Source organism: Uloborus diversus, chromosome 1 (assembly GCF_026930045.1).
Source record: "Uloborus diversus isolate 005 chromosome 1, Udiv.v.3.1, whole genome shotgun sequence".
Classification (NCBI taxonomy): domain Eukaryota; kingdom Metazoa; phylum Arthropoda; class Arachnida; order Araneae; family Uloboridae; genus Uloborus; species Uloborus diversus.
The window spans coordinates 28035676-28063570 of record NC_072731.1 but is presented as its reverse complement, the minus strand read 5'-3'; the positions used below and the strand labels follow the sequence as shown (position 1 = coordinate 28063570).

The following is a 27895-nucleotide window of genomic DNA, read 5'->3' as shown; positions in this document are numbered from 1 at the left end:
AGCACTAGTAGCCCTGGTAGGTGCTGCTCTACAGCATGATTTAGAGAAAAAAAAATCTATGAAAGCCTACCTAGGAAGTTATTTTTAAACGCGTTTTACTCAAAACTTGAAAATGTCCACTTACACCATTTTGCTTCTCACTACCTCATATAATAACGAAGCATGTCAAAGTGAAATGCTGCTACATGATCCCAGTCACAATCTAATTTTCTGTTATTCTGTATGGGAAAAAGGAGTGGGGGGGGGGGGGGTGTTATTGGTCTTCATTGCCTTATTATTTGTTTTTATTTTTCCTTTTTCTTGTAAAAACTTAAAACAAACGTCAGAGGCAACCCGATCTTTTGGGAGGAGAGTGGTTGAGTTCTCAATTCACAAAATGCCCCTGATAACAGCGGGCCCACCCGCTAAATTAAGCCACAAGCCGCCACTGGCTCTTATCTCTTTTTCTCTCATGGGAGAAGCTTGTAGTGACCACCTACAGCTTCAGGTAGCTATATCTTTCTCTTCTTCTGCTGTTTCCCTTGTCCAGTATTACAATCCACCTGCTTTGAATTCCTTTCTATTGTCCCTCATCTTGTCAAAATCTGAAACCTGTACCTTTCAGAACTTATCTACTCGCCCCCCGCCATTCTCAAGGTATCATGCCTGGTCAAATCTCGTCAGAGTCCGAAGTTCCTACATCAACATTTCCAAGTGTTTTCATTATTTTACTGAAAATTTTTCAGTTGAAAGAAATATTTGATCTAGTCTGCGCAGCTCGAAGTGCCGTCGTAACTAGAGTTGCACCAAAAAAAAAAAAAACTGTCGTAAAATCCGGAGCCACTTAATATTAAAATAATACGGCATAAATACGGGATTTTGAAAAAGTGATGTGACATCCAGAGTGTCGTGATAATGAGGTTTGACTGTACATACTTAATATGTATTTGAATTTATTCATAGACATCTCACTGATAAGATTATTTAATTTGATGTAACCCATTTCCTTTCTAACTAGTTTAAAATCTTCATAAGCCAAAGTGTATTAGTTTTGCATCTGACAGACTCCAAACTATTGGTATATTGGTGAAAGCTAGGACTCTTCTCACTACACTATATGAGACATTTTCCCTGCACACCATTAGATTTTTGATAGCAGATTCATGCAGAATTTAATGATCCAAATACGGAAATAAAATTTAAAATTTTGAGTAGTTAAAATGTTGAATATTCATGCTGAAAATTATTAAGCATTTCATGTGGTTTTGTGGAAAAAATCACACTGCTATGTTCATGAAAAAATGATTATCTTTTATTTTCATATAAAATGCTGATGAAAATAAAGTTTTACATCATCTCAGGCTCAGCATGTTGTTTATGAGCCAAGTAAAGAAACCCAATGCTTGACAAAGCACTGACTAAAAATATCACATCAAACCAACGATGATAGAAACTAAATTGTAAATTACCTAAAACTTCTGTTATGATGGACCTGAAAATACATACAAAATAAAGTTTGTGATAACTATTTCTTTGCACTAAATATAAAACGTTGAAGAATAAAGATACATAAATAATTAATCAGCAATAGATCAAATTAATTTCAGTGAGTTTCATAGAAACAAATAGGAAATTTAAACCATTTTGTCGCAAGTTATTTACATCTCTTGGTTTAATCACAATGGAGCCTTTCACAGCTTCCATGAATTTTTTAAAATATAAGACAAGAAATTAACTGAGCGTAAGAAACACTGTTGCTATTTTATTTTATGTAAAAAGTGACAGATGAAATTCTTGAAAAAGTCTTGAAAGAAAAAAAATCTTTCAAGACTGCATGTGAAAATTCAATCAGAAATTAATGCAATTACTAAAATAACAAGTATATGGCAGTAGAGGGTGGTTACCTGTACTCTGAGGGCATATTCATACGCATTAGCAAAACAGATGACACAAAGTACATCCCCTGAAAAAATAAATATATTCAATATAGGTAGATAAGAAAAATATTTCTTTTAATTATGAATACATGAATAAACAGAAAATAAATGGTTAATTAAAAATAAAAATAATATTCTGTTAAGTTTAAAAGACCATACAAAATTAATTCAGATGCATAAATTTTAGGTAAATAAAGAAAAAAGATTTTAAAACAAAATAGAAAAACTCAAATCTGAAAAGAAAAAACATACAGGGAAATCTATAAAAATCATTAAAATAGAAAGTGAAAAAGATAAATAAATAAAAAAAAAAATAAATAAATTAGATGAAATAAAATAATAAAAACAGCCGTAAAAAAATAGAAAAACTCAAATCTGAAAAGAAAAAACATACAGGCAACTCTTCGAAAATCATTAAAATAGAAAGTGAAAAAATAAAGAAATGAGATGAAATAAAATAATAAAAACAGCATTGGGATTGGAAATGAAAAGAATGATAATAAAATAATAAGAAACATGGAAGAAAAAACCATAAGGATACATTAATAAAAGTTCTGATCCACGCAGAAACCATACTACAGTATTAGTACAAATTTCTTGTGAACAAAAGTCAAGTAAGCCTAAAAATTCTAACACAAACAGAAACTGGACAAAATCTTTTCGGATTTTATCACGAATTAGGAACAATTTTTAACTAACTATGAGAAAAAGTATATTACACAAAAGCCTCCATTATGTGCTTCTCGATTACATGCCTTTTACGCTTATAGGGCATTCTACGGTATTTTGGACATTATGTAGAGTCCGTAACGTGACCTTTTTTTGCCATAACTTTTTAATTTACCGTTTGATTTGCAAATTATTTTAATTTAAGCTGGTGTGTTGGTAGGAAAAGATCAAAATAAAATAATATGCTAATCAAACAGTAAATTAAAAAGTTATGGCAAAAAAGGTCAGGTTACGGACTCTACATAAATGTCGAAAATACCTTGGAATGCCCCTTATACATTGTTAAGGCCAGATTTATTCCTATTCAGGTTCATTATTTAAGGATTCAGTACTACTCCCCCCCCCTGACTTTGAAAAATTTATATGTAAGTGGGTATGGTTTTGTTGCTTTCCAAAAAAAGGGACAACGAACCCTTTGCCCTCCCCCCTGGAAATATCAGAAATGATGGCTTTGTCCCTATTACTTTAAATACAAAAGGGAATGGTTTATATGTCCTTTTTCCTTCCCTAAAGTTTTCTGCTTGATTATCTTTCTTGATTTCTTTAGGGGGGCGAAATCTTTCAGGTATAGATGAAGTCACATCACCTTCTTTTAAAGATTCAAAAGATTGTATTGATAAACTTAAAGCTTATTTTGCTTCTCAAAACACAATACAACAAACTTTTTATTAAATAATTCAACAAATAATGCAATAATCAATGCTCAAATGCTATCAGCACATTAGGTTACGATAAAAGTTTTTTTAAGCTAAATGTCTGTACATATATGTAACTGCATAATATAATTACATTAAAATTGGAAATATACCTTGAAAGATTAGTATTTAAGACACAATAAAGGTAAAATTTATTTCACTTTCATAACTATTTTGTTCAACAATTCAATTATTCTTTTTAATACAGAACTATTACAGAACGAGTTTTGCTGATTGCGTAGAGAAACTTTATAACAGCCTTAAAACTGTTATATTTGAATAAATTCTCATTACCAGAGTTAAACTAGTAAAAATAAAAGTAACATTTCAATTATGCATTATTTTCATTAATACATTGTTTTAATCCAGTCCCTTGAACAACGCATAAACAATGCTTTGAGTCAATTCTTAAGAGTGTTTACTTACCATAATTTGAGCAAGTGCCAGCACTATAATATTTGAGGACTTACTGCTTGATATTGCATAGAAGAACTGAAATAAAAGAGTGAAATATTTAACTTTTAGAACCAGGTCATATTGCATCAAAAGTTACATCTTTATGTGAAACTTACTTTAGTTAAAGTGATGAGAAGGCCTCTAATTGAGGTAACTACAATTACACCAACCAAAATGAAAGATATATGTTGAGACCAAAACTTTACCTATGAAAATTAAAATATTTAAATTTAATGCTGAAAAATTTTTTTCATATTAAAATCAAATAGTTTTTTATTTTTAAATTCAGCCTGAAAAAAAAGTAATTTTAATCCAGAAATTAATATATATTCAAATATGTCGTAGCTTACCCAAGATGGGAAAGCTGAGCAAATGATACAAAAAAACACATAATAACGACTTATTCAACTAGGAATCAAATTATGCAAGTCATTTGTGCATTATTTAATTTGTGGTTGAAGGAATAATAATAATTAAGTGAATGAGAATAAATAATTTAAACAAACAGACATATAGTACTGCTACATTTCACAAATAAAGAGATTTTTGGCCAAACTTTGGAAAGCTTCATTTATGTGGATATATGTTGTTTTTCAGAGATGTCTCTTTATCAAGATCCTTTTTTAAGCTCATTAATAAAATCATTGATTAAAATGAAGATAAACTGCAAAAATAATGGAACAATAAAAGCTTATTTAATGGAGGTAAAGCATTTTAATTTAGTACATTGTGCATTTTTAGTCAAAAGTGATCGACTCAGTTTGAATTAGAATGTTTGTCAGATTTTGCTTTCTGAAGTGTAAGTAAAATTTATCCTAACTACTTTAAAAACTTAAAAAATTGGAAAACACTTTTTAAAATCATATCAAAATTCAGTAAAAAGAGAAACAAAATTTCAAAATTCATACATTTGAATAAGAAAATGATTACATTTTCCAAAAAAAAAAAGGACTAAACTGAATTCTTAAGCATGTAGTAAAAGAAATTTAAATTACACAATAAAATAATAATAAATATGCACAATATTCACAAATCTTTTCAAAGTGACAGAATTTGATACATTTTTTATTGGAACGTTAAAAAAGGAGTAATAAAATTACAGTTAACAAAAGCAGTAACACATGTTAAGCTATGAAGTTACCTGTAGAGGGCAGGAGTGACATATATTAATTATTAAGTACAATTGGCTTAGTGAAAATCTGTAACATTTAATACAAAAGATATCTTACATCAAAGTTGATTCCCATGTAGTTGACTGCAATTTCAATTCCTCTTGTTACAGGATCAACTTTGCCAACTCTATCAAAAAGTATATTGAATGTACACTGAAATGATAAATCATTGGTGAAATAACTCTTTTGCCACGTTCACTCTATTTTTATTTAGTTATTTATTTTAATCATTGCACTGGCAAGTTTTGAAGACATGAATTTTGAAACTACTTAGAAAGAATGTTATGTAAAAAACCTCAAACTCAAAAAAAGAGAATGTTTATAACTGGTTCAGCAAGAATTTCTGCAGTAAAAGTTGGTTGTTTCTAATGCAGTATGATTATTTATTAAGCACATTTTCCACTTTAAATTCTATAAATTAAGTTTTGAAGGATTTTGATTGCCATTTTATTTAGAGATATTCTTTGCAGAACCAGCAGCACATGCATTTAAATCACAGCTGAATTTTATCAAATATTCAAAACATTAAAAATAATAATAATAAAAATAAAACAGAAAATTATAGAACAACAATTTAAAAATCGATGAATTAGGAGGTGAAAAAATATTCACCAATGATACTCGCAGATCGAAAAGGGAAGGAGGAAGTATTTTAGGGAACAAATTAATTAAAGGAAGAATGAAGGCTTATTCATAAAATTATACAGCTTTTAATCTTTTCAAGAAATTCTGCATCATAACATAGCAAAGTAATTTTTTAACCGAACAGAAAGTAACATTTTAATATATAATACAAATTGTAATTATGAAACAAAATTAAAACATCTTTAAATATGAATCTGCAATTACTTAAAAGAAGTACAGTCGAGCCTGCTTAATGGAATAGGCGATTTGCCAGGAAAAATTATTCTAATAAGCAGTATATTCCATTATCCGGGATAAAAATAACACACATCAACGGTGTAGTACATTGGAATTTTATTACATTAAGCGGGATATTCTATTATCCGATATTCCATTAAGTGTTCTCGACTGTATGTTCTTTGAAGTCCATATGTGAAGTCAAGTACAACGACAATATTAAAGTATTATTGCCCTAAGTTATTTCCAAATTTCAGTAGCTATGTTCCCTACAAAAATAACTTTTTAGATATATCTTCTCTCTGATAGCTGTTTCTCACTCCTAAACTTGCTCAGTGAAAATCTGAACAATGCTAAGCTATCCAAACATGAAATGTGAGAGGAGTTTGAAACAATAACTCCTGGACTTTAGTAAGCAGAAAATGTTTCTGGTGCAGTTTTTAGTGAATTGAATAAATGGGAATGGTCCTTTGAAAACTTTTCACAAAATTTGCTGTACAGAAACACATTAGTAGATTTGTTTCAAAAAGAATGCAACTATAAACGAACAATATATCCACTGTCTGAATTTTTTTTCCTAGTAATCAATATTTTTTTCTTATTCATTCAGGTTTATTTATAACTATTTATTTAATTCACAATCAAATCAGGAATGGAGTTTGTGTCAGAAAATTTGCTTTAAGTTCATTGTTATAGGGGTAATGATAATAAAATTAAAATCACTTCTGCTGCACTAGGATTTTTTCCCCCAGTAATCAGTTTCTAGTGTAATCAATAAAAATTTTTTCCCTTATTCATTCAGATTTATTTATAAATCTTTATTTAATTCACATTTAAATTAGAAATAGAATTTTGTGTAAGAAAATTCGCTTTAAGTTCAATGTTATAGGAGTAATAATGATAAAATTAAAATCACTTCTACAACTATTACTAGATAAAAATTTCTACACGTTGAATTTCTTTCCAGACATTTGCCGCTTCAATATATGGAGGTGTGGCTGCATTGCAGAAAAAAAAATCTTTGCAAATGAGGTTTATGTAATAATATAACAAATATCACAAGTATATTAAATAAATTATTTTCTCACCAACTTCTCCAAAAATAAATTACGGTGAAATTACTAGACTTATTTAATATTCCTTTTTGTAAAACAAAAGGCAGGAGGTTTTTACATTATGAAGCAAAACAAGCAAGCATTTTGAAAGTGCAAAACTATGTTGAATACATCATCCTGCAAAACCTATCAACAAGTGATTGCTTCCTTCATTTAAAAAGCATATCTCCCTGTTTGCAAAAGCATATATCTCTTTGTTCCATCACTTAATTATCAGTAATGCATTTGTGCAGCAGAGACATTTAAATATAAGTTTTAGGCAATGGGTAGAGCAGGTATTCATACATAAACTCCAACTACATGAAGATTTCAAATGAGTAACAAACAATTAAATTCTTGGAACATTTTTTTTTTTTTTCAAATTTAGAAGACAGAAAGGTACGTCCAGTAACACAATCGATGAATACAATATTATATCACATTGTTATAAAATTAGAAAATGCATAAAATGTATGAAAATGCAAAAAATGCAGATGCTATGTATACATAACATCTGCATTTTTTTCAGCAGTTTTATTTAATTAGAAAAAAAAATAGTCACACAAAGTTCGACTTACTATAAAGATTTTCCACATACAGTACAAAGAAAAGAAATACCCTAAACAATTAAAATATTTTCCTTTTAGTGTCTTAGACCACTCTATTCTTTCCTATAAGAAAAGAATATAAAAAGGTAAATAAATTTGAGGTTGATATAACCAGGAAGCTAATATAGTTGCAAATGTTGCACATAGCATATTAATTAATATGTTTTAATTTAAAACTGGACAAACATTAAACATTATTAGATTTTTAATTTTAACAATTAAACTTGATATGATAAAGAAATATAGCTTATTTTGATACCATGTTTCACATACAATTTTTTAAAAAAATTATCTTCAAAGGAAAAATAATAAAATATTTTACACAGAAATATTAAAACTAAACTAGAAATTTAAACAAAAATCAACTATTAATTTTAAAATCAATACTAATAACTGCAATAAATAAATAACTAAAATAAAAAATTACAATCAATTTTGCATGGTTTGTGTCTGTTGCACACTTGCACTTGCTTGTTGTTACTTGCAAGTTTCTTGGATTGAATTTTGGAGCAGAAATAATCTTGCATCAAAAGCATTTAATTAACTCTGACTACAGTATATCAAAATTTTAAAGAGACTAACAAAGTCTGTTAACATGAACATATGGTTATGCCATGGACATAGTTAAAGCTTAAAACAAATGAGGCAACAGATTATAAAATGGATTGAAAAGTGTAAAAAATCAATTTGCTATAGCCAAAATAAACAGTTGAGACTACAGTAACTTTTACAGTAAAGCACATGCAACTAAAATCAACTTTATTTGGAACGTTTTATTTGTGAAAACAGTTTAGATAAATTTCTGAGCTGCAAGAGAGTTTAATTAAAGTGAAAGGAGCCATGCATGAAACAAATTTGTTATGAAAATCGTTTAGATAAATTTCTGAGCTACAAGGGAGTTTAATTGAAGGGAAAGGAGCCAGGCATGAAGCAAATTTGTTATGAAAAACGTTTAGATAAATTTCTGAGCTACAAAGAGTTTAATTAAAGGGAAAAGAGTCATGCATGAAACAAATTTGTTATGAAAATCGTTTAGATAAATTTCTGAGCTACAAGGAAGTTTAATTGCAGGGTTCATACCCTTTAGGCAGAAAAAAAATTCAAGCACTTTTCAAGTATTTTTCAAGGTAAAAAATTTTGTTTTCAAGGCAATATCATAAATTTGTACTAAAAATATTGTATGCAGCTTTCATTTACTACAAACACATAGAAATAAGGCAATAATACAAAAAGTATAGGAAAACAAAATTGCTTTTTCTACAACGAGAGACGCTTTGATGAAAGATCTACTGCGTCGAAAGTTTTTCTGAAAATGTTTGAAAAGTTTGGTCATAAAGAGAAGCAGATACCAAGAGGTTTAATTTTGAGGTTTTTCAAAGGTTGCAGCAGTCAGAGGTTTGTATATTTTCTAGAATCAGCAAATTAATACTTAAAAAAAAACCTTTCATAAGTGCTTTTACCCTTTATGGGAAGAAACTAAAATACCCAAGTACAATGGCATTGCCAGAGAGGAGTTTTTGAAGTAACTCCCCCCCCCCCCCCCCCCCCCCGGTTTCAAAATTTATTTCCAATATAAGTATATATATATCCCTTATATTTATTACAATATAAGGACGGTTAGGACAAAAACACTACCCATAAAGTTATTTCCGTTTGCACTATTAAGTTCTAAAAATATTAGGTTTGCAAATCATTTATAAGTATGCAAATCAATTATTCGTATGTATTTATTAGCTGTTCAGCCAATAAGGCATTTCAAATGTCCTCGAGTAAATTTAAAAATTAGGAAGTAAGAAAAGTTTATAAAAGTCCACAGTCCAGTCTCTACACCTCAAAATATGCAAAAGCAGCTTAAGCAGTGATAAATACTCTGAATGCAAACTTGAGCCTATTCAGCTTTCATTGATTAACTTGCAATAGTCAATAAATATGCAAGTTGAGATTTATAGAGCCATATTTCGAAATTGAAAAGATTCACAAGAAGTTGACATATATTATGACAAAAGTAGTTTTATTTTGGGAAAAAATGGGTTATTGTTGAAATTAGAATTTAAATTTAGAAAGGCAATAATATTCAGGTGTAATTGTGATTTGTGAGTTCATAAAAAATTACATGAAAGTTTCAAAGAGCAAAATGGAGCGAGGGGGGGGGGGGGAATAATTTTTAAAACTAAGACCCCTCTTACTTGAATATACATATGTACAACAATAACTTTTGCTATGCATACGATTCATAAAATAGTTTATTAAGTCAAAATATTCTGCATAGAAATACCATGCCCAGTGCCTGTTGATAACCAGCAACAGGCACTGGGCCTAGCTAGGCTGGTCCTGGTCAATTTATTAGATCCAAATGAAGATGAATGATCCGCCTTAAGCTATCTACCCCTTTGCTGATTAAAGCCTCTTTCAGTCTTTCAGTAAAAGCCTCTTTCAGTCTTTCAGTAAGCTGCTCCAAGTATCCACAACCTTAATAAAGTAGTAATTTTGAACATTTGGGGAAAAGGGGAAAATTGGAGATGTAGGGAGGTAAAAGCATAAAAACGAACACTACTGGATTTCAAGTGAATAATCATAACACAACCACCCCTGTTATACACCTTATTTATTTTAGCATACATAAAAAAAAACGATGTACTTATAAATATAATTCAACTTAATAAAATTATATAAATCAGTTTTATATTTAAAATACAAACTTTAAGTTAATTTGTTAGGTGCTCAACTGCTAAAATTTAATTTTTTTTTCTAAAAATCTGTTATGACCAAAAATTAGGTAAAGATAATCACATTCAAAATTGCAAAAATAAATAAGCAAATAATTAAACAAGACGGGGCCGTGGTAGCCCGATAGGTAGAGTGTCGGATTCGGGGCTGGAGGGTCCTGGGTTCGAACCTCGATGGTCGAAGACCCATCGTCGTCATTAAAGGGGACTGGGCGACGTTAAATATGCTCGTGGTCTCAATGTCCTCCAAGTGAAACGATACCTCTGGGGGTGCTAGCACTAGATAGCTATTAGCTCCTGGACTAGTTCTAAATTCTCATTAACTGTTCGATCCGGTGATGGTGCTGCCATCTATCGGTATATAAAATAATGGAGGCAAGGCACTTAGTATGCAGTCCTCGACATAAATACAGTTGAAGTCAGTTGTGACTCTGAATAGGAATAGGAATTAAGAGCCATTGTCTGTAAGAATCAGGCAGGTTGTGATTGTTGACATTTTTAATTTTTCTTATTTTCACATATGTTGTTCCTTATCATGAATGTAATGTTTGTGCAAAATATGAGCTTTGTCTGCCTTACCGTTTTTGAGAAATTAAATTTTTAAATTTAGGGGGCGTGGCACATTTTTGCGTGTTTTTCAAATTTGCAGATTTTAAAGTTCTTGTTGCTTTAAGCGCCCCTATAATGACATGGATTTTTAATTTCTATACTATTATATGGTCTTCTTAGATACTATTACAGCTGTCAAATCGGTGTCACTACGAGGGCGACGGCCACAAATTCCGTTTAAAAATGACCAAAAATGAATTTTTTTACTACATTCAATGCCGATTTTCTCAAAGCGCCTTCATGATGACACCAACGTTTTTACATAAATTCCTAGCTACACTTGCATACATCAAAAATATGTTATAAAATTGGTGTCACTATAAGGGCGCCAGAAGATATTGGAACTTTTATGTGATAAATTTCACAAAAATGCCAATGTTTAAAATCTAAGTACCAGTCTCGCCCTCATAGCAGAGATCTGAAACTAATTAAGTTTGATAACCAACATGTTCGTCTAACATATGAACTAAAAAAATCGGTGTCATTCCTATTACTTTCGGAAATATAATCATTCAAAATTAGTATGTTATGGAGTTATTTAAAAAAAAAATTGGAATGGCTTTTTGCACGGTTTGTTTCAAACTTTAATATAAAATTACAGTAGTGACACCTAAAATAATATGTTTCAAATGCTTTTTATAGAAAAAGCTTTATAAAAAGCATTAGAAACAGAGTAAGTCGATATAGGTACAGATGGACGTATTGTGTAATGTGCATTGTAGACTAAAACAGTCATACTAATATTCATATTTTTTCAACCATACTAATTTTTTATCTGTTATTTATATTAAAAATGCAACTATTTATAACAATGTCTTAAATAGTTATGAACATAGTGTCTTATATAGCGAGCATTCAGAATCTGAAACATAATTTGAGGATGACATAGACTAAAACAAAGAAAACATAAAAAATCAAATCACCCTGTTTCAGAAAGACAGTCATCTCTTGTTGATATCTGGTAATTTTGTAGCACTAAAGCTTGGGAAAACATGGCATCCCGGAGAAGTAGTAGAAGTTGACCATTTGCTAATCTGAATACAACTAACCCCTTCATTGCAGAGATCTGAAACTATTTAAGCTTGATAACCAACATGTTTGTCTAACATTTGCCCTAATAAAATTAGTGTCACTCCTACTACTTTATTAAATATAATAATTCGAAGTTAGTATATTGTGATGTATTTTTTTCATTTATTATTATTATTTTTTAAATTTTATTCTGTTTGTTTATTTATGTATTTTGTTAATTTAATCTTATCACATCCAGATAGTGTTTTTGACCATATTTATTTTTAATTTATTGCAAAGAAGTAACGTTTAACATAAACAGCTTTGGGCAGTAAGAGCATCTTTATCTTGAATAGAAAATGCTCGTTTTGATATAGGTACAGGTGGATCTATTGTGCATAATATGTTTAGATAATACTCGCCTATTTTCCGATCAAATAAATTTATTTATTCTATTCCTTCTTGCCATGCATTTGACCTTTAATTACAAATGGTCAACTTCTACTATTTCTCCGGGATACCATGTTTTCCCGTGCTTTTATGCTACAAAATTACAAGATTTCAACAAGAGTTGACCGTATTTCTGAAACTGGTTGATTTGATGTTTTCTGTTTTCTTTGTTTTATTCTACATCATCCTCAAATTATGCTTCAGATTCTGAATGCTCGCTATATAAGACACTATGTTCATAACTATTTAAGACATTGTTATAAATAGTTGCATTTTTAATATAAATAACAGGTAAAAAATTAGTATGATTGAAAAAATATGAATATTAGTACGACTACTTTAGCCTATAATGCACATAACGCAATACGTCCATCTGTACCTATATCAATTTACTGTGTTTCTAATGCTTTTTATAAAGCCTTTTTTTATAAAAAGCATTAGAAACATATTATTTTAGGTGTCACTGCTGTAATTTTATATTACAGTTTAAAACAAACCATGCAAAAAGCCATTCCAATTAGAAAAGTGTTTTTTTAAATAACTCCATAACGTACTAATTTCGAATGATTATATTTTCGAAAGTAATAGGAGTGACACCGATTTTTTTAGTTCATATGTTAGACGAACATGTTGGTTATCAAACTTAATTAGTTTCAGATCTCTGCTATGAGGGCGAGAGTGGTAGTTAGATTTTAAACATTTGCATTTTTGTGAAATTTATCACATAAAAGTTCCAATATCTTCTGGCGCCCTCATAGTGACACCAATTTTATTACATATTTTTGATGTATGCAAGTGTAGCTAGGAATTTATGTAAAAACGTTGGTGTCATCATGAAGGCGCTTTGAGAAAATTGGCATTGAATGTAGTAAAAAATTCATTTTCGGTCACTTTTTAAATGGAGTTTGTGGCCGTCGCCCTCGTTGTGACACCAATTAGACAGCTGTAATAGTATCTAAGAAAACCATATAATAGTATAGAATTTAAAAATCCATGTCATTATAGGGGCGCTTAAAGCAACAAGAACTTTAAAATCTGAAAATTTGAAAAACACGCAAAAATGTGCCACGCCCCCTAAATTTAAAAATTTAATTTCCCAAAAACGGTAAGGCAGACAAAGCTCATATTTGGCATAAACATTACATTCATGATAAGGAATAAAATATGTGAAAATAAGAAAAATTAAAAATGTCAACAATCACAAATGCCGTAAACTGCCTGATTCTTACAGACAATGGCTCTTAAACAAGACCAAGGTAATAAATTCTTTAACTCTTTAGTTATTAAAATAAAAAATAAAATAAGCTAATCTGATGTAGCAGTGTCAAAATAACTAGGGTCTGGTGGGGTAAAGTGGTCATAAAATCGTAGATTTTCAACTTAAGTGAATAATAAATACAATAAATCCTTTAAAAATTTAAACTTTTTTTGTTTTTATTTTACATTGCATTATTAAAGAACACGGTACATTGAGTTTTAGGAAAATAAATATTGATTTAAGTAGTGTTATAACACTTTCTTTTCCCTTTGTATTTATGACCACTTTACCCCATGGGGTGGGGAAAGTGGTCATACAGGGTTCATACTCTATTTGGATGAAAAAATTCCATGACTTTTCCAGGACTTTTTCATGACTTCATGAAAATTTTCATGACCTTATTATATGAAGAGAATAGTATTATTCAATATCAAACTTGCCTTTTTTTTTCGGAAATGAGCATTAGCAAAACTTGCTATGTGAATGCCACTACCTGATTCAAAAAATATCAGTGTACACCTAAAAAACTGAATAATTCTTACCTGTTTTCATCACATCAGTTTAAGTTAAGTAAAACTACAGTGAATGATGCTTAAATGTCGATTATTTTTTTTATAAACAGGCAGAATGATAATGATTGGGGAAAAGTTGAATGAAACACTACTATGTTTCAATAAATTTGCTTCAAAAGTTGCTTTTAGTGTGAACTTGACAATTTTTTGGTTCTTTAAAATAAAGCCACATTCTTTAGTAAATTCATGTTTCTAAACCAGATATTTATTTTAAAAAAAATAAAAACATTTCATAATAAATAAATCTTTTGATTTAAATGTACTTGTTTACTTATTTGTACATTTTCAAATGTATATAAATTAATAGGTTCTGAAATTCCAGAACATTTTTGAATAATGACACTGAATGTACCAGTGGGTTGCATGGATTAGTTTTGCAGGCTGTATATTGGGCACTACTGTTTTTGAGCATTAGAATTCCCCTATTTCTGTATTTTATCGCCTGACTAAAGATTATCCAAAACCTTCAACAAATTGAGATAAACTCTGATCAATTTTAAAATAAAGATTTAGGAGTGATGGAAACGAACTTGGATGCAATGTTTTTTGAGATCGTTCAATTTTCCATTTTAAATAGCTTTCATGGTGCAATACTAAATCACTCAAGATTTCTAATGCTCTTTTTAGCTACTGTTACTTTTTCCCAGAACATTTTTCCATGACTGAAAATAAATTTCCATGACTTAGACTGAAAATTTCAATTTTCCATGACTTTTCCAGGTCTGAAATTTGCTTATTTCTTTTTCCATGACTTTCCAGGATTTCCATGACCCGTACGAACCCTGGTCATAGCATGGGGTAAAGTCGCCATAGTTAAAAATAGATGCAAAACCATTATAAACAACCCTAATATTTGTATATTTCGGTTATTTTTATAGTTACAAGTATATGCACAAGCATATGTGTGTATACACGAGTATATACGTGACAACATTAGTAAACATTGGTAAACATTAGTAAACACGTTCATATATGAGTAGATACATGTATGCATCAGATACATGCATGCACGTGCCTACTCAAGTATATACGTGTATACACGAGTATATAATCATGTATACATGATTACCTACAGGAGTGTATACGTGTCCATACGAGTATATTCGTGTCACGTGTATGTACGGGTATATACGCGTGTAAACGAACATCATATGAGTGTATGCATTTGTATCTCGAGTATATACGTGCAAATATGAGTATATACGTGTACATTAGACTTATTCACGCATATATAAGTGTACATACACACATATACGGATATACACGAGTTCATTCGTGGATATATCCAGTGCGTGTTTGAACGTGTCTACTCACATTGTGAAGCACGAGTATACGTATGTATACGTGCAAACAGGATTATATACCTGTATAGACGTATATACGTACATTTACGTGTATACACCAGTACATGTATGTATACACGAGTATATAAGCTTATATACATGTGTGCCTACAGAGTGGATCCAAGCACTTGGGCAAAAATCTAAGGGGTGTGAGAGGGGAGGATAAGAAGCAAAGAATTGTAAGGAACTTACGTTTGCTGACGCGCTACATGCACACAAAGCCAGAAACTGATGGATGCAAAACAAATCACAAATTTGTTACACAAATATTATTTTACCCAACATTTTAGTTTTTAAGAAATACTTGGAGCGGTTGTTAAAAGTTACGGCCTGTAGTAGCTCTAATACAAGCATCGCAACAAAGGCGCAGCGGCTGATGAAAGTTTTCCAAAAGTCTCGTTATTGCAACAGAGCGTGCTTTGTGATTGCGATGCACATGTGTCACAGCTGCAGGCTGCAAATTTCATCAATCGCTTTAAAATTTTCTTGAGACCTAAAATGTTGTGTAAAATTGTCTTTGTGTAATAAATTTTTGACCTGTTTTTCATCTATCAGTTTTTGGCTTTGCGTGCATGTAGCGCGTCAGTATTGTGTTTGTGACCATATGTTCCTTTTGTGATTCTTACTTCTTATCCTTCCCTCTTACACCTTATAATAATTTGCCCAAAATTTTAAACTCACCCTGTATACTTGTATATCATATCATCCCTGCATACTTGTATGTAAGTGTCTACTCGAGTACGTACGCGTATATACGTGTCCACCTGAGCATATAAGTGTTTATATATATATATACGAATATAAGCGAGTATATACGTGTATAGTGGAATGTTTATCTGTATAGATGAAAAATATTTGCAAATACCCATATACGTATTTATTGGTGCATTTATGTGAATATGTCTATATACGTGCCTACATGAGTATTTGTGTATGCATACGCATATACTCGTATATTTAACCCCATTTACTGTAAAAACAATACATATTAAGTGAAATTAATATTTAATTTATATATGTCTTATACTTAACGATTAAGTGACATTAGAAGAACGGTATTCATTAAGCCTAATACTATGACCACTTTACTCCATCTTATTTAAATTGTTCTAAAAAATTATCTAAAATAGATTCAGCTAACTGCTAATGAGTAAGAGTTCTTGAGACATGTAGGAAGCTTCCTATGCAGTCAATCTGTTCATAATTCTAACAAACAAAATTTCCCAAGGAAGTTAAAAGAGGTGTTTAGATTTAAAAACTTTTCATATTCACACAAAATATTTTTTTTTACCAAATAAAAATTTACCAGTTGTAAAACTTTGTACTCAAAATGTAGTTTCTAACTGCCCTACTCTATAATAAAATTTTCACATTTATTCCAACATTCATTTCCAAGCTATAGCCATTTATTTAACGAATGACCACTTTACCCCATTGACCACTTTCCCCCACCAGACCCTACTAATTGCTAAAAATATAAAAATATTTACAAAATGCAAAAGGATTGAAATCTCAAACAAGGGAAGCAAATTTTCGCGAATTAAGTTTAATGTTGTCATGTTTCCCATAAAATAAACTTATATTTTACTAAAATTAAATATAAAAATATGCTAATCTAAGGTAGCAAATATGAAAATAACATCCGATTAGTGAATATATTTAAATATTTGCAAGATGTATAAAGAATGAAATTTCAAACATGAGAAGCAATTTTTCGCGAAGTCTGAGTTCGTTCGACGTGGTATGTTTCCCATGAAATAAATTTATTTGTTTTTTATTAAAATTAAACGAAAAATATACTAATCTAAGGTAGCATATGCGAAAATAACATTTGATTAGCCAAAATATTTAAATATTTGCAGGATGCAAAAAGATTAAAATTTCAAACACAAGAGCAATTTTCCGTGAAACCCGAGTAAGTTCAATGTTGTCATGGTTTCCAAATTAATTTCTTTGTTAATTAATGAAATTAAACAAAAAATAAACTAATCTAAGGTACCATATTTCAAAATATCTTTCGGTTGTAAAAAAACATCAAAATATTTACAAGATGCAAAAGGATTAAAATCCCAAACACGGAAGCAATTTTTCGCGATGTTGCATACTGAACACATGTTCAGAAAATTGCATTGGTGAGATACTTTTTTAAAACTTTTAAGCACAATTCGTTGATTTTTGAGAGAATTTAAGCATTAAGAAACTTTTTCAAGGTTTTAATACTTTTTCAAGGTTTTCAAGCACTTGAAAATGAACTTTTTTTTTCAAGCACTTTTCAAGGTTTTTCAAGGGCGTACGAACCCAAAGGAGTCATGCATGAAGCAAATTTGTTATGAAAAACGTTTAGATAAATTTCTGAGCTACAAGGGAGTTTAATTAAAGGGAAAGGAGCCACGCAAGAATAGCCTCAATGTAAAAACGATGAATTTTGTATTTTAGCATTGTTTAGTCAAATTTAAGAAGACAATTAATTACTATAAAGACTAGCTTCTAAGTTTAAAAGAAAATCAAACACATAAATCAAAGATATAACAAAACATGGGTTAAATACATACATGTAGCTTTTCAATACATTATTTTTAATTCTTTGTCACTATTTGAGAGAGTTTCATCACATGAATGAATGCAAAACAAAATTTAACATTGTACTGAATCCATTCAAATTAAGGATAAATTGATTCAATAGAGAACTTCTTAACCTAGCCAATTTGTCCTTTTCATATAATTAAAAAATGGATTACCTCTGAAAGAATTATGAGAAAAACTATTTTGAAAAAAAAAAGGAATAGGGGTCTTCCACAAATGATGTCACTTTTTGAAGGGGGAGGAGGTTCAGAAACTGAGTTTTTGACACAAAAAAAGTTTGGGGTAGTAAGAAGAATGACAACAGCATACCTGCCAACATTCAAAGAAAAAAATCCAGTAGATTTTTTGGATGCAGTTCGATAAAGGTCCCGTCGATTTTCCGTTGGCGAAAGGATCAGTTCCCGCGCCAGGTTCAATGTTTTCATTGCGATACAATGCCATATATGGTATCCATGCGGTGTTTTCCTCATCGCCAAGGAGATATAAGCAAACCTGTTTTGTACGGCAACCCGTTCTCGTATTAGGGGAAGGTGTAGTATGTGCTTAAAATAGTTTAAGGTTCTGATCATCGTAAGTAGGGACGGTGTAGTAAGTGTTGAAAGTATTTTGCATGTCCGTTTATCGTTTATGGGGACGGTGTAAATTTGCTTCAAGTTATTTTACGGTGTCATGGAATGTGTTGCCGGTGCGTGCAGTGACAAGTTTTTTCCATTCACCCCCCGCCCCCCCCCCCCCCAAATTCATTTCATTTTATTTTACTTTCAATGCCCTCCGCCGCTAAAAAAAAAAAAAAAACAGGCGACACATTTGTTCTGATATATTTTGCGGATTTGATGTTACGTATTGTGACCCCCCTCCCCCCCCAGTCAAAATAAATATCGATTAAGTTTGGACGGTGTTTTTTTTTTCTCAAGTTAATTTTGAGGTGTCCTGGAATGTGTTTCCGGTGCTGTACAGTTGATGATAAGTATTTGCAATTCCCCCCCCCATGTCATTTTCTTGCTTTTAATTACGCCCCCCCCCCCCCCCCGATAAAAAAGATACTGATGACATATTTGTTCAGACAAGTAGAATTTTAAATTAAAAAAAAAATAATATTTTGAGGATTTGATTTTGTTATGTTACTTTCGCTGCCCCACCCCCCACCCCAACAATTAAACACCGATTAAGATTGGATGGTGTTATTTTTGTTTAAAGTTTATTTTGAGGTGTCCTGGAATGGTGTTACCGGTGCTCTACAGATGATAACAAGTCTCTTCAACCCCCCTCCCCCCATGTCGTTTTGTTACTTGCAATGCCCCCCCCCCCCCAGCTAAAAAAGATACCGATGACACATTTGTACAACGAAGAGCATTTTAAGTTTTTTAAAAATATGTTTTGAGGATTTGATTTTGTTTTGTTACTTTCACTGCCCCCCCCCCCCCCCCTCCAAATAAACATTGATTGAGATTGGATGGTGTTATTTTTGTTTCAAATTTATTTTGAGGTTTCCTTGAATGTGTTATCGGTGCTGTACAGATAACAAATCTCCCCCCGCCCAGCGAAACTATGTTAGCAGTTAATATAAAGCTCCTTTCACCTCCAAAAAAAAAAAATAATAATAATAATAATTTCTCTAAAACTAAGGAAAATTGAAAAAAACTTGGGGGACCTTTAAAAAAAATTTCGATTAAGATTGGACGGTGTTTTTTTTTTTTTCTCAAGTTAATTTTGAGGTGTCCTGGAATGTGTTTCCGGTGCTGTACAGTTGATGATAAGTATTTGCAATTCCCCCCCCCCCCCGATAAAAAAGATACTGATGACATATTTGTTCAAACAAGTAGAATTTTAAATTAAAAAAAAATAATATTTTGAGGATTTGATTTTGTAATGTTACTTTCGCTGCCCCACCCCCCCCACCCCAACAATTAAACATCGATTAAGATTGGATGGTGTTATTTTTGTTTCAAATTTATTTTGAAGTTTCCTTGAATGTGTTATCGGTGCTGTTAGCAGTTAATATAAAGCTCCTTTCACCTCCAAAAAAAATAATAATAATAATTTCTGTAAAACTAAGGAAAATTGAAAAAAAATTGGGCTGCCTTTAAAAAAAAATTTAAATAAGAATCAGCCGACGAAATGTCAGAAGCACTTTGAAGTTTTTTTTTTTTTTTTTTTTTTTTTTTTTTTTTGCCACACATTGTTATTTAGCTATTAATGGTTAGTTTATTTCAATTTTAGTCATTATTTGGGCATAAGTCTAACAATGTGAAGAAGAAACATTTAAAAAATGTAGAATAAACAAGAAGTTCCGTCTAGAACTAAACGAGCCTACTTTCCCGTATACCCATACTTCTTTCTAGTACCTGATCAATATTCTCAAAAATAGCTAATATCGGAAATTGTTTCAAACATATTTTTTAAATATTTTAAGCTGATTTCTAGGAATAAAATATTCCTCACTCATCTGAAAAAAAAACGAACAAATAAAATAGCAGTACCTTTTAAACAAAGCAGCTAATACACTTTTTTCCGTAAAAATTTTTTTTAATAGCATTCAAAACGAAAGAATAATAATTTAAGTCAATAAGCTCATTAAAATGAATTTCCCCGTAGGCGCTAATGTTAAGATTTTTTGAACTGTTCAAAATTGAACAAAAAATAGTTCAAATCAAAAAATGAAATATAGGGATGAGGTGTCCTAGCCGACATCTTTCGAACAAAAAAAAAAAAAATTGTTCGAATCGGACTATACACTCAAATGTTATTGGGGGGGGGGGGGGGGACAGACAGACCGACAGACATTTTTCCCCATCTCAATACCCTACTTTCCAATTTTTAATTTTTCGATATTTATTTAATTATTTTATTTATTTTTGACTTTTTTCTGTTTTTCGCGATATTTTAAAGCTTTCTTTCATGCTTTTTTCTTCTTTTTCTGACTTTTACTGGGAAAGTAGGCTAAAAATGCTCGCAAAAATTATTTAAAGATATCTATAAAAACCTTTGATTTTTCTGCATTAGACAAAATTTGTTCCAAAATTCCAAAGTAATTAGAACATGAATCATAATTGTTTTTAACTATAAATGCATGCGAAAATTTAGGTGAGCCTTCAATTTGCAATTCATTATTCATTGCTCATTAAGGCCATTCTTTAACATTACTTTTATTAAAATGTATCTTCGAACTAATAAAAACTTCAAAAAAAAAAAAAGGCTTGTATAAAACGACATTATTTTCCGGACTCCCTAATCAAAGCTTTCTCTTATCTTAATTTGCATTTCTTAGGAGTGTTTACATTTTAGTCAACACTGCAACTAGCACAACTGGACAGTAGACCCCCCTCCAAAAAAGAACCGAAAAACGACAAAAAGGATCAACGGTCATTAAAAGTGTTGCAGGAATCCAGTAATTTATTACTTGTCACTTGAGGCGGAGGGAGAAGAGAGAAAGCGGTCCTTCAAAGTGGGGTGTGATAAAAGGCGTGATTTCGGGAGTTTTACAGTTTTCCGTAAACAACGCTTTACTACGCAAATAATAAAAAACGAACAAATTGCCATAGAAAACAAACTATGTTCAATCTTCCGTCTCCTTTTTTCAGTTTTTCCATATCATATTTTAAACATATGAAAATAGTCATTTAAAGTTTTAAAATATAAAAACTTTCAAAATTACCCCAGAAAAAAAACAAAAATATTTAAATAAAACCTCGTGTTATGCGTGATTTACGTAGAGAAAGCACCTCAATTAAGTGGATTATTTAAATGTATTCACTTCAATGCGCTGTTTTTCTATCTGATGTTGATGAATGGAACTACCGAATGAGTATCACAAAGGGGGGTGGGGGGGTGAGGAATATCTTTTTCTCTGTTATGGAGTGAAACTTTTTATACTAGGGCTTTGATTTTCTGATCCTCAACCTTTTAGGGTGACGGAAGTAATGTAGTTGTCTTTTAATTGTTGCCAAAAACAATGAAAACTACTAGTCAATATAAAGTTAGTTTTGTTAATAAATTTCAAATTAATGAAATAAGACTGAACAACAAGCATTATATTTATGGATTTTGGACTTTTTTCAATTTTCAAATGATGTATGTTTTCGGAAATGTCTAGGTACAAAGGGGATTATGGAAAATAATATTGTAATGACGGAAATTAAACATGTTCGTTTGAGATGAAGTCTCAAGTTCAAGCGTTTTTGGTTCATCATTTAGTCTTTTGCCTCTTGCACATTCGATACTTTCTGCATATAAGTGTTAGAACAGTTTCTGACATTCTATTTTGTAAATTTAAAGAATTAAGCCTGTCATTACAAGGGACGGGTTTTTACCTTTTCTAATGAGCATGCTAGAATTGATCCCCTGCCGAAAAAGTTTAACTTATGAACGCAATGTATTTAGAGCATATGAGAGCGTTTGCTACATTTTTACTTAATTTTCTATGTTTAGTTTCTTTACTATTTGGGTGCGACGAAAAGCGATCGCGCTTCTCTTGTGCTTTGCCGAAAATGCGAGTGACACAATAAAGTGCAATGGCTCTGCTGTTTGTTGCTTTAGTGAGGTACGTTTAATTAAAAATTAGAAGTAATTGCAGACGTTTCTATTATTTGTCGAAACTAAAATGAAATAATAAAAAAACACGCATTTTATTCCGCATTTTAGAATAAGGACAAGAAAATTACTCAGCACTCAAACAAATTAATGTACACAGTGTATCCTGATCAAGCAACTAGATTTTACTGAAAGGAAAAAGATCCTTTAGTTAATCTGAAGAAGGATATCTTTAAAGATCATTTCTTTATCGACTGATTTAGCGATACGAATAAATGTATTGTTGTGACAGAAAACGACATTTTAAATTCTATTACCTCTTTTGGACAAAGTTTATATGAGAAAAATGAATTTCAACAGATGAATGCAGAAGTGAATTAAATGCTGAACCTAATGTAAGATTGAAACTGTCAGACAAGACATTTGAGCCAAACTTTGAAATTCTTTTTTCCACAAGCATTCCATAACTATCATGTAGCATGTTTGTATTGCTACATTTTACAATTAAATTTTATTTCTAATAATAATACAATAATAATAATAAAAACAGTAGACCCTCGTTTTACGCGGGGGTTACGTTCCACGGAAATGCCGCATAAATCGAAACCGCGTAAATTGAGAACTAGTACTAGTGTTAAAATAGGGGTTTAGTTCCGTAGATAACAAAATGCTTCATTCTAGTGATGGTTAATTAATTGTATAATAAGTTTAATGTGTACTTATATCGACTTTTATGCAAAACATACGTAAAGAAAGCATAAATAATAAATTTCTTGTCCTGTTTATAAAGAGGAGCTGGCTAGGATAGTCTTTTTGGTGGTCATTAAAAAATTTTCTCTGTAATTCTTTGCAGAGTATTAACGCATCCAAGATCACTTGCGTCATTTCCATGATAGAATCTTTCTTCACTAACAAATCAAAAAGATAATTTCTATTGTCTAGGAATGACTCCAAATTTTCAATGTGAGCGTTTTTTTAATTTGAAGACTTATCATTGATCTCTAAGTTCATCAAGGGCAACCTCTGCCAAAGATGCATCTACATTTTAAAACTTCACTACGGCCAAAACTTCGCAGAACTGCCTTCAAAGGACTCTAGTTTTTTCCCAATTATCAAACAATACCCTTTTGGCTTTTTTTTCCAAAAAAAAAGCCAAAAGGGTTTTCATCCAAATGCTGTATTAGATGGCGCAATGGTAATTCATTTGTATATGATTAACTAAACCATTGCAAAGAACTTCCAATAGAAATCTCAATTTCCCTTATGACTCTATTTTTTTAAAAACCTGTATTGTATAAAAACTACATATATACTAGCTTTTACCAGCAGCTTCGCTCACGTTGATGTAGTTTTTTTCAATCGATTCCAGTTAATGGTCAACACAGAGAGAGGTCAAATAGTTACCAAAAAATCACTGGTTTCTCCCCAGTTTCGCCGACATCTAAAATAACCTCCCCCCCCTTTAATATGTCAAAAGATATGATGAAAACTGAAAAATGAAATGTCGGCGAAACTGGGAAGACACCTAAAGATTCACACAACACAAATCAGGAAAACGTTCAGGAGTTGTAAAGAAGTTAGTTTGGGTAATTTTCAAAAATTCCAATTCGAGTGAGGTCAACAATTCTTATATAAAGTCAACCATTTCCCTTATAATTTCCATCCCCGTCAAATGTTGTCCACCGCTACACCTGCTATCTAAATTATTGTATACACCTGTTACACTGTTACCTGTTACAAGCTATTGAAAGTCAAAGTATCCTGCTAGTAGAGACAAAAGTCTTAGTTTTTGCATTAATGATACAGTTTTAATTTTAAATAAAAAGTTAAGTCGATGTGTACAATAATGTTTAAAAAATTTTGAAATTTATACGATAATTGTAAACGCATTTTGTTAAGTTTCGACTTTGATAATTTAATTTTTAAAAATCCTTAGGCAGTTTTAAACAGAAAAAATTAAAATACGGTACTAAAAAAAATATATTCAGCGAGTGGTAGTTCTAAAAATGTAAAATTTTGTTACAAGAACAATATATGCACTTCACAAATTAATTTCTAAGTACGCCACTGCATTCCACCAATTTCTGCATTCCACCAATTTTCAATTTCGATGACAAATCTTGAGGGTACATGTTTTTCTCAACATCCCCCTCTGGGTTGGCCACTGCGACCGGTTTATGGTGTTTTGTTAGAAGAAAGGGTGGCAAGAGGGAAGGGGGGAATATGGGGCTTTTTGGCGATCGCCGCAAGCTTGTCAAAACAGGTGTTAAGTACTTCCATATGGCTAATCGCTACGTTCTTTCCCCTCTCCTTCTTTATCGAAATACTGACAAACCTTTCAAATAAAACTGATACTGAACATAAAGAACGATAGATGAAAATTTATTCCAACAAGTTTGTTTAATTCATAGATCTTCACTTTATATAATCGAAAATAAAACATTTTTTCCGCTAACGGAACAGGAAACCAATGTAAAAATGATTCCTTTAATCATTTGCATTTTTTTCTTATTATTTTCCATTCTATCCTCCTTCTAATTTCTATTTTCATTTCCTTTCCTTTTTTTCTCACGAGTTGTAATTTTGAAGTATTTAAACTGCTTAAAAAGCTATTGTAATCTAAAACTTCAAATATCCTCTTTGTAGGTGCAGCGAGAAGTGTGTGTGTGGGAGGGGGGGGGGGTCTCTCCGTTAGATGCCTTGGTTACAAGGTGAGCGACCACCCTTATTTTCAAAAATAATCGATTTTGAGATTTTGAAAAATTTAGAGAACCCCCAGCGTTTAAGAGAGTTCTTCTTTCTAAATCCGCAATTGTTTTTTAAATTGGTAAATTTTGAATTATTAAGAAAACTAGAAGAAATTTACTAAACTCAAATGCACTGCTTATAACTGAAATTTACTTTTTCTTTCTTTATTCTCTCATAACCGCGTTTTCAAAGTTTTTATTGACTCCAACATATCTAGAGAAAAATTATGTTCATTTATTAAGAGAGAGAGAGAGAGAGTATTATGTTCATTTAACACACTTTTTATGTAAAAGTTAATTATATACCTATATGCTTTCAATAAATTTCATAGATATAACTGTTTTGCTTGATTTAAATTTAAATAAAAGTGGGGTGACTCACTTACCCTTTTATTATGGGGTAAGTGAGAAACCTATGTGATTTTTTAAAAATGTAATATATATACATATATATATACATATATATAAATACATATATATATACATATATATATATATGTATATATATATATGTATACATATATATATGTATACATACATATATGTATATATATATATGTATACATATATATATGTATACATACATATATGTATACATATATATATATATATATATGTATACATACATATATGTATACATATATATATATATATATATATGTATACATACATATATGTATACATATATATATATATATATATATGTATACATACATATATGTATACATATATATATATATATATATATACATACATATATGTATACATATATATATATATATATATATATATATATATATATATATATATGTATACATATATATATATGTATACATCTCTTTATACATAAAGGTCTACACTCGGTCCGGATGTCCGGGGTAAACGTCAAAACCACTGGAGGGATTTTAACAGTTTTTTCACCATAGATAGCTACAGAATCGGGGAACAACTTAGGCTATAATTTGTTCCTTAAAAACTTAGTTTTAAAAAGTTATGGCGGAAAACAGCAAATTTCATGTAATTTCCCCATTGAATGATTAAATATAAAATCCATTGTTAGGTAAATTCGTTGCCTAACAACAGGAATGTTAAAAGTAATCACAATGTAAAATTTGAATCAAGGCCTCTCTGGAGCAAGCATGACATTTATAGCTTTCTTAGGAGTTGCATCCTTATCTTTATACATAAAGGTCTACGCTCTGTCCGGATGTCCGGGGGTAAACGTCAAAACTACTCTAGGGATTTTAACCATTTTTTCACCATAGATAGTTACATCACCAAACCGTTCAAACCGAGTTCAAACCGTCTTCGAAATACTTCAAAGCTATCCCCCCCCCCCCTCCAAAAAATGGTTTTAGTGCACTTTTTTTTGCTGAGAAAGAGTTTTATTACGTATGTAGTAATTATTTACTTAATTTTATTTTTAATTTCACTTTAAAAATGAAATTATTGTGGAAGAACTGTTAAAACTGATGACTTTATTTACAGTGTTTAATTTTTATTGTAGTAATTGCGAAAACATAATTTCTTACAAAACAATAAATCTTTTTCCAAACTTTGCTAGTCAGTTGGGTGTTACGTATCAATAAGCTCGATTTCAAAACACGGGATAGTTTTTGAAGGATGTAAGATGTAAGAGAAATGATTTGGAATGTAAATTTTTACCAAAACGTCTTTTTGAGCGAAAGATGAATTCATTTTCGGATCGAATGCCACTGAACTTATTTCAATTAAAGCTCCTGAGAAATTTATAAATGTGATGTTATAGTTTACTTAAATAAAAAACAAATATAGTTAGGTCTGGTAGTAAATTTTAGTGGAACGAAATCAACATCATGAACTCTTTCTCAAACAATGTGATGTCAATAATTCCTATCACATTCAGTTAAAATATCTTGGAAAATTGAAACATTAAAGCAGACAACAAAATAGTTGTTGAAGAAATGAGTGGGGGTTCAAAAGGATAAATTAATTGAACTATCTCACAGAAGATTTTTGAGTGCCTTCATAAGTGTTCGGCAAGTAATTTTAAGTGATGTTCGGAAAAACAATCACCTTACTTTTTTTTATTTTAATTTTCACCCCTCAAATATTAAATACAATCGATAGGTTCATCTGTATTCATAAATCAATGGAAGAATTTATGGTTCTGAGATTTTGCAAGTGAGGTTCACGCAAACACAGTTTGTTTAGTGTTTAAGGTGGGCGGCGTAAGTTTTGAGCAATATTTGTTATCCAAAAGTTTCTAAACGTATGTAAAGCTTAGCTAGTAGTCAAGCAAATGGCTCAAATCAATCAATTAATAACTAAAAGAACATGATGAACTAGAACTTAGAAAACTTACAGTTGGGGCAAACCTACCCTGCCAACGTTGCTGTAATGCGTTGCCTTCACAATGCTGCCAAGTTAGGTTTGCTCAAACAATAGTAATATTAAAAAATGGTAAGGGTGGTTCTCCAAGGTATTGTTATTCACAGTAGAATAATTTAAAAAGTAATTCATGTACCCAAAGGTATTCTGTCTGAAGATATAATT

General features: G+C 30.8%; 1 protein-coding gene across 1 annotated transcript; it reads right to left on the bottom strand.

The window, feature by feature from the left end:
- Positions 1-1270: 1270 nt before the first annotated feature.
- On the bottom strand, positions 1271-27058 carry LOC129234329 (Golgi pH regulator-like). The gene is made up of 7 exons (XM_054868322.1): positions 27026-27058; positions 7502-7594; positions 5026-5121; positions 3913-4002; positions 3767-3832; positions 1884-1942; positions 1271-1471 (listed from the first exon to the last, which is right to left on the bottom strand). Exons 1-7 carry the CDS (start codon positions 27056-27058, stop codon positions 1327-1329), a joined length of 582 nt encoding a protein of 193 aa, XP_054724297.1. The 3' UTR covers positions 1271-1326.
- Positions 27059-27895: the final 837 nt, after the last annotated feature.